The sequence below is a fragment of the Glycine max genome, chromosome 1 (assembly GCF_000004515.6).
Source record: "Glycine max cultivar Williams 82 chromosome 1, Glycine_max_v4.0, whole genome shotgun sequence".
NCBI lineage: Eukaryota > Viridiplantae > Streptophyta > Magnoliopsida > Fabales > Fabaceae > Glycine > Glycine max.
This window is the reverse complement of record NC_016088.4, coordinates 29,446,163-29,455,267: the sequence shown is the minus strand read 5'-3', so window position 1 is coordinate 29,455,267 and position 9,105 is coordinate 29,446,163. Positions and strand designations below refer to the sequence as shown.

Here is a 9,105-nt window from a genome sequence, read left to right as displayed (position 1 = left end):
AGAATATCTTCCCCAAAAGCTCTGATTTGATTAACTATTTCTTTAACTTTAGAATAGTAATCTTTAACTGTCTCAGACTCCTTCATCTTCAATAGTTCAAAATCTCTTTTTAGAGATTGAAGTTTAACGACACGTACCTTAACACTTCCTTGAAACTCCTCCTGCAATGTGTTCCACGCTTCTTTGGAAGTCTTAGCTCCCATAATTTTTGGGAAAATTGGATCAGTCACCGCTTGTTGCAAGGTGAACAACACCTTTGAATTTTTCTGTTTATTTTTCTTCAACTCTTTTTCATGAGATGCATTAAGAGCTGAAGTATCCGCGGGAACGGTGAAGCCTTCTTCTACTATGTCCCATAAATCTTGAGATGAAAAATATGTTTCCATTTTAACACGCCAAAAATCATAATTTTCACCATTGAAGATAGGGACAGAAATAGTTAACAATTGAGTAGTGTTATCCAAAGCTTAGAAAAAATATTATTGGAGTGGGTTAATAGTACAAAGGAAATTTTTGAAGTAGTTGGGAGGATTTTGGAATGGTAGGTAGGTAATATAACTACGTCCAATGTATGACTGAACGTAGCTCTGATATCACTGTTGGTAGTTGATTAGATGATAGTTGATAATTTTAGAAAATTACTTTAGAAAGAAGGCTATGTCATTGATTTCTTGGATGATCAATTACAACATACCAATTGTTTATTTATAGGCTAAGTCACTAACCTCTCAATGATGGTGAATGTTTCTACATTACTTTAGGTCTTTCTAGAGTTTTCATGATAGATTAGTATCATGATAGTTTTAGGTTTTTCTATCTTATACATACACTTATAGTTCTAGATTGTTCTATTATATTCATACACATTATAGTTCTAGATTGTTCTACCATATTCATACACATTATAGTTCTAGGATATTCTACCATTTTCATACATATTATATTTAAGAATATTCTAAAAATTTGTAGCAATTTCAACTAGTTTATTGTATAAATTTATGTAAAATAAAGGTGACTATGATATATAAACACTCGTTTGCTACAAATATCTATTTGACACTCATTATTTTTCTGTCTCTTCTATTAAATTATATTACTTATCATACCTATAATTCTCTCACTTCCTCTCTTAAAAATTTTAAATAGCATGTAGGTGTTCACTCATCTTTACCCTATCCTAAAAAGAATTTCCAACCCCAGGTTCATATTATCCCGAACTCCCATTGTGACCGCCACGTCTACAAATAGCTTCTTCCAACGTTGAATATTCAATTCATGCATCTGAAAAAGAAAAGCCTTCCATAGCAGCCTAAGAAATGAAGAGCTCTACCTTGTTCGCTCTCTTTCTACTTTCTGCCATCTTCACCTCATACCTACCTTCTGCAACCGCTGATGTCGTGCTCGACACGGATGGTGGTGTTCTTCAAAATGGTGGCCAATATTCTGTGTTGCCGGTCATGAGAGGAAGTGGTGGTGGACTAGTAGTACGTGCAACTGGAAATGAAAGATGCCCTCTCACTGTTGCGCAAACTCGCAATGAGCTCGATAAGGGGATTGGAACAATTATTTCATCCCCATTACGAGTCGCTGTTATCGCCGAAGGCCATCCTTTGAGCATTTCGTTCGGTTTTTTTCCAGTTATGCCGTCTTGTATCCCTCTTACTGGTGATTGGGGTATTGTGGATGGTCTACCTGAAGGACCCGCTGTTAAACTTGCTGAGTACAAAAACATAGTAGATGGTTGGTTTAAAATTGAGAAAGCTCACCCTCTCGGTTATAAGCTTTTGTTCTGTCCACTGCTTGAGGGTAGCACATGTGGGGATATTGGAATTCAAACTGATGATGATGGAATCAGGCGTTTGGTGGTGACTAAGAACAATCCATTACTGGTTCAGTTTCAGAAAATTGGATGGATACTGACGAAGAACAATCTTTTGCTTCCTGGCAGTGAGTGAGAGACAAGTGTAAGACTAAATAAATGTTTCGGTTACGTGCATCGCTCTTTTTACTGTAATCCTGTTTAATTGATGTAATATTAATTATAAAAGTCAGTTCATACTTATCGATTATATTTAATTTTTATTTTATTATTCTTATTTTTTTATTATAATTTTGATACATGTAATTATCAAACTCTTGAATTAAATCTAAAATTTACAAGTTTATCAGATAAAATGAGTTGATTATGTAAATTATGTTTTGGCTAAGTTTAGTAAACTGGTGTAAACTTGCATGAACTCTCGAGTCAATTAAGTAACTAGTTAAAGAGTTTGAAATTTAATCACCTAAAATTAACTCTGTTTAAAATGTTTTCACTAGTGAAGAGATATATGTCGCTCCTTTGTTTTATTTTTTTATTTTTTTTTTCATTTTTAAGTTGTGGAACTGGAAACCAATTTCATAATGTGTAATTTTTTTATTTAGTGTCGGTCAAATTGACACTAAATACATATTTAATAACTAGAATAACAAGTACAATTTTACTCAATTTAGCATTGAGTAAAAATGATAAAAAAGAAATCAATTTCTCACCCTAAATAATGATTTGTATCATTTGTGTAAATAATTTTTGGGTTGTATTATTTAAATAATTTTTTAATTTTTTTTATTATTGGGATAAAAAATTTGTCATATGACACTACTATATTTTTAATATTAATTTTTTATTACGTAAACTCCTACAAGTTTATGAGTAAACTCTTGAAATTGATTTTAATTTATGAAAGCTCTATAAGTTAGTTACTTGTGAATGGTAATATGGGTACAAAGTAGCCACATAATTGCTAGTTTTGATCTCTCATTTCCAATTTATTCGGATGTCTTTGAAGAGATATATGTCGCTCCTTCATTATCTTAGCTTTTACAGTTTTACTATAAAGTCTAGTTTTTTTACCCAAGGTAAAGAAGCTAATTATTGTATCTTTAAGAGATTTTAACCCCGTGAACAGTAATAGTTAGAGAAATAATTCTTTCACTTAGAAACATCTTCAATTAAAATACGAGACAAAAAGTGACCATAACAATTTATTGAAGAGTAAATTATACTTCCCTCCTCTTTCTTGACAGATTTTAATACTTAACATTTTGCACTTTTTTTTAAAAAAAATTCCATTAACTTCCGTTATAAAAAATATATTACCAAAATATCCTTTAACTACCACCCCTTAAAGATGAAGCATTACATTTTATTAAAATGCACACTCATCTCCCTTAACAAATATATATAAGTTTTAATTTTAAAATATATATAGTAAAGCGTAATTGCATTTGCATTAGTTAAATGAGAAAAAGTGTAATATATTCTAACACAGAAAGAGAGGGCAGCTACCACAATAACTTGCATTTTCTGAGGGAGGAATAATATAAAATATATTTTCATAATATATTTTTTATAACTGAAGTTATCGAAAATTTAATGGAAAATATAAAAAAAAAAACAGCAAAGTACCATGTTTTCAAATCTTTCAAGGGAGGAAAATGTAATTTTTAACATAAGAGAAGAGGACAATGTAATATAACATTTCACAAGGAAAGAAAGTGTAATTTACTCTTAATGTAATAATAAGTTTATTTGTTTAATTCCGTAATTAAAAAATAAACATTTTTAGCATTTCAACGCTGTATTAATTGGTTTCCGAATATTACCACGATAAACCGTAATAAAAAAACAAAAAAGAAAATCATTAGTGAAAAGCAGAGTTCAATTGCAGGAATCTAGAACAGCATACTATAACCAGTTAAACTTCAATGCATGAACAACTTATGCATATCACAGGCTTTTCGGGAGAAAACAGAAAGGGGAAAAACACTACAGGTATCAACTTTAATTTCATGGCCCCAAATATTGCATGGATGCCAATTAATTGTAATCTGTAATGTGAGGAGGCCAAAGATGAGTACAATCAAACCTGCAGCCATCAGGGTATTGTTACCCAAATCAGATGGGTAACTTAATTTAATTGATTAAATTACCACCAGAAGTTTACTTTATGCAGGAAAATAAAAAAAAAAAATGGTTTTTGGCATGTCATGATGGTCCCCAAATATTACATATATGTGCCAAATGTTAATGATCTGTAATGTGAGGTCGAAATATGAGAACAAGCAAACCTACAATTTATCATGCCCTCCAAATATCACAGCGGCTTGCGAATAAGATGGATGGGTAGATTACTATCACTAGAATGTTATTTAAAAAAAATAAAAATCCGGTGACCACTAATTTTGGAACGAAGCTTCAGTACCAATTCCGTTTAACTTGGATACAATTTGTAAAAATTTAAGGTTTCTTATATTAACAATTATAGGAAACCAATAGAATCTTAAAATATATGATTCTCACAAATAATAGATAAACAATATCTACTTTTCTTCATAATGAGGTTTCTCTCTGATGTACTTTGATTCCTTGGAATAAGATAGAAACAAGATTTTAATCTCTTGACTATTCTTTCTGTCTCTCAATGTTTATGATAACAAGAGATTATAGAAAATATTTTTCTGTCACGAATGAGACTTTATTTCACGTTAGTGGGTATTAATCTCTTTTTATAATCACTACTCCCACCCAGTAGCAGTTACCTTTAGAAACTTATCCTATTTTACCCAATTACAATTTAGTTCCTAATTATTAATTATTTATTTATTAGTCACTACATAAGTCACATGTTTCTCACATGAGACATTAATTCTAACATTCTCCCACTTGGTTCATGTGACATTAATAAATATTATGGACTAAATAAATAAATAGATTAAATAACATAATGCGCATTAAAATGACTAAACTATTCTATACATTGGGTACATCATAATTTTATGATTAAGAATAAGAACCAATTCAAGTCATGGTGGTTGTACATCACTTAATTGACATAGTCTTTTCCATGTACTACAAATTAGTCTTCTCCTTCATATGATCATTAGTTAGGAGTACATAATTGATTCCAACATAATGTATTTATTCAAGACAAAACCTATTAACATTACTCTAATACAAATATGCATGCAAACATAGAGAACATGTAATTAGAAACATATCATAAATGAGCTTAGAGTGTCACTAAAATGCATAGGGTGAATTACATTTAATGATCATCAATAACAATAATGCACATACTTTCAACATGTTCTATAAATGTCTTGAGCGTTAATCCCTTTGTCAAAGGGTCAACTATCATAAAGTTTGTGCTAATATGTTCTATTGACTCTTTTTGTTTCTAAACTTCTTTCTTCATGACAAAGTACTTCAATTCCATATGCTTAACACCCTTAGAGTACTTGTCGTTCTTAGAAAAAATACTATTGCGGAGTTATCACAATACATTTTCAACGGCCTAGCAATACTATCGACAATTCCAAGCCCTGAAATAAAGTTCCGCAGCCAATTAACTTGAATTGTAGCCTCAAAACATGCTACAAATTTTGCTTCCATGGTAGATGCAACAACAACTGATGCATACGGAATTTAGCCTCAAAACATGCAACAAATTCAAGGTTGCCATGAGAGTCACATTTAGTCTTGAAGACCCACTTACAACCAACTCTCTTACAACCTTTTGGTAATTCTACAAGGTCCCAAACACCATTATGTTGCATGGAATTTATCTCTTCTTTCATGACATTTAACTACTTCTCAGAATTATCACACCTTACAGCTTGTGAAAATGAAACTGGATCATTATCATTAATGTTGAAGTCTGTTTCTGTTTCATGTAGGTATACCACATAGTCATTCGAAATAGCTGGTCTCCTTTCTCTTTGAGACCTTGTTAATGCTACTTCTTGTGGTTCTTCCACAATAGGTTCATTATATATCATGGGTTCATTATTGTGTTGTGCTTCTTCATTATAGTTTGTAACAACAACTAAAGGAGCAATCACCTTACTGCTAGAGGCACAAGCTAAAGGGACTTGCACTCTAACCTCTTTAATTTCCACTTCTCGTGGAATTGTACTCCCACTGATTTCACCATTTTCAACGAACCTTGCATTTCCAATTTCAAAAATTCTCATACTATGATTAGGACAATAAAACATATACCCCTTTGACTTTTCTGGATAATCAATGAAATATCCACTGATTTTTCTTGCATCTAATTTTCTTTCTTGCGGATTATAAATCCTTATTTCTGTCTAGCAACCCCAAACATGCAGGTGCCTTATACTAGGTGTCCTATTTGTCCACAGTTCAAAAGGTGTCTTTGGAACTACCTTACTAGGAACCATATTCAACAAATACATGACAGTTTTCAAGGCATACATCCACAAGGATACGGGTAAATTTGAATTGATTAACATACCCATAACCATATCCATTAGAGTTCTATTACGCCTTTCTGATACACCATTTTGTTGCGGTGTACCAGGCCTTGTGTATTGCACACAAATGCCACGTTTCTGAAAAAGCTTAACAAATGGACCTGGGTGTTGCCCAGTTTCATCGTATCTTCCGTAATACTAACAACCTCTATCAGATGTAATAATTTTCAACTTTCTATCTAATTGTCTTTCTACTTCATTCAAGTAAATTTCTAAGGCATCCACTACCTGAGATTTCTCATGCTGTAAGTAGACATAACTATAACATGAATAGTCATCAATAAAGGTGATAAAATATCTTTCCTTTCCAAAATAATTAACATCAAAAGGTCCACAAATATCAGTATGCACAATTTCAAGAAGCTGAGTGCTTCTCATAGCTTCTTTCTTTGTATGTTTTGTTTGTTTTCCCTTAATACAATCCACACAAATATTTAGATCCGTAAAATATAGATTAGAAAGAATTTCATTCTTTATTAATCTTTCCATCCTTTCTCTAGAAATGTGACCTAAACGTTTATGCCACAAGAAAGCAGATTGTTCATTCACTAAACTACATTTAGTGCCAACATTATGATGTAGAGTTAAAACAGTTAAAACATACAAACCATCTAATTTCAATTTATATAAACCATCACAAAGAACACCAGTACCAATGAGATGATTATGCTTAAATAAACTGAAACATCCATTACCAGAATTAAAAGAGTATCTAGTAACATCAACTTTAGATAATGAAACTAAATTCCTAGATAAACTAGGTACATAAAGAGTTTCCGATAAATCTAAATGATGTCCAATGTCGAGTTTTAAATGATAAGTCTCGACTACTTCCACTGGAGCTTTCACTCTATTCACCATGAAGATGAACTTCTCATTTGGGCTTATGGTTTAAAGAATCTCTGCATAGTATTAGAAACATGAGTCGTACATCTAGAATCAATCCACCATGTATTATGGGGAACTTCAGTTAAGTTTGATTCAAAACATACAAGAGTATTAAGCTCACCTTTCTTTTTGAACCAAGACTTACGCTTTAGGCAATCCTTTTGGAAATGTCCAGATTTCCCACAAAATTGACAATTATTGCCCTTTGATACCTTCTTCTAGATTTGCAAAGAGTCGTTATTGATCTTTAATGGCCCTTTGCATTTATCATGCTTTTTCATAAATTTATTTCCATCTCCTTGATTCCCTTGGTGGTTTACATAATGGACTGAGTGATTTTCTTGATTCTTAAGTCTTGTTTCTTCTTGAACTAACATACTGTGCAATTCATGCACATTCTATTTATCTTTCACGGTATTATAGCTCATTTAGAACAGGCCATACTCAGACAATGATGAGTTCAAAATAAACAGAACAAGGAAGTTCTCATTCATAGTCATTCCCAAGGTCTTAAGTCTTGTTGCAATGTTTGTCTTCTCAATGACATGTTCATACATAGTACATGAACCATCAAACTTTATAGTGGTCAATGTAATCATTAATGTCCCAACAAGAGACTTATCATCTGTTTGAAAACGCTCTCCCACTAACCCCATAAACTCTTTAGTATTATCGGTCCTAGGGGAAGCTGTCTTAATATTGTCTGCAACAGTTATTCTCATGAACATTAGGCTAAGTCTGTTAGACCTTTCCTAAGCTTCATAATGGACTTTCTTTTCACAGTAAAATTCACATAAGTGTTTTGAGACATAAAACACATGTCATACATATGATTCGTTTATATAACAGTCAATGTACATTAATGTTCTCCTTTAGGTGATACACCAACACACAACATACAAACATGATGATGCTAATAAAATTCTTAACATTATTTGGCAATTAAATATGCACCAATTAGTAGTACCTATTTCCTCTAGGTATATAAATAAAACTAATGATACACACAAATCGCCTACAATTATATTCATTAATTATAAGAACAACTAATCAACCTTTGGGTGATCCATAAATATCCTATAACAATGAATTTCAATTACCCATAAACCAATAATCATATAATTTAACATCCATTATTTTATGAGTAATTGAAATACTCATTAATTTGGAATTAAATAACATTATAAATTTTGGCCACTTTGGTGACTAACAAATTCATCATACATTTAATTCCAACCAAATATATGGCCTGCGCATACTTATTGCTATTATCAATTCATAGCCATTTTATTAATTTCATTATAGGCCAAATAAATACCATACATTCACATTATAACCAATAAAATAATAGAAATTCAATCACATTGAAGCAAATGTATAACATATACATATTTACTGCTACTAATAATTTTAAAGCATTCATGTTAATTTAATTTCAGGGTATAAACTTTCAATCATTTAATCATATTTAATAATAATATTCGGAAAAAAATGAACAAGTGGGATGGAGAATAGCAAATCCAAAGAATTCCTTTACCCCTGCAAGGAAATAAGAAACATATATGCAGCCTACTTTTGGTTCCAAGGAAAAAGAACAACCTACATGGTGGTTACCCACTTTCTTTCTTTCTTTCTCCAATATTATACTTTCTCAGGAAAAAATCAACAATCTCCCTTTTATTTATTTACAAAATATCATATTTGCAGCGGAAAAATAAAATCCTAAATTTCATAATTAGGGTTCATCATAATTAGAAGAAATTAAATCATTATTGAAGAATCAGAAATTTTATAACACATGCTCTGATACCACATGTAAAAATTTAAAGGTTTCCTAGACTAACAATTATAGAAAACCAATAAAATCTTGAAATATATGATTCTCACAAATAATAG

The 9,105-nt window shown here is 31.3% G+C and overlaps 1 protein-coding gene across 1 annotated transcript; it reads left to right on the top strand.

The window, feature by feature from the left end:
• Positions 1 to 1,271: 1,271 nt before the first annotated feature.
• Positions 1,272 to 2,058, top strand: LOC100527176 (kunitz-type trypsin inhibitor). The gene has a single exon (NM_001249072.2). The coding sequence runs from the start codon at positions 1,317 to 1,319 to the stop codon at positions 1,953 to 1,955; it is 639 nt and encodes a 212-aa protein (NP_001236001.1). The 5' UTR covers positions 1,272 to 1,316; the 3' UTR covers positions 1,956 to 2,058.
• Positions 2,059 to 9,105: the final 7,047 nt, after the last annotated feature.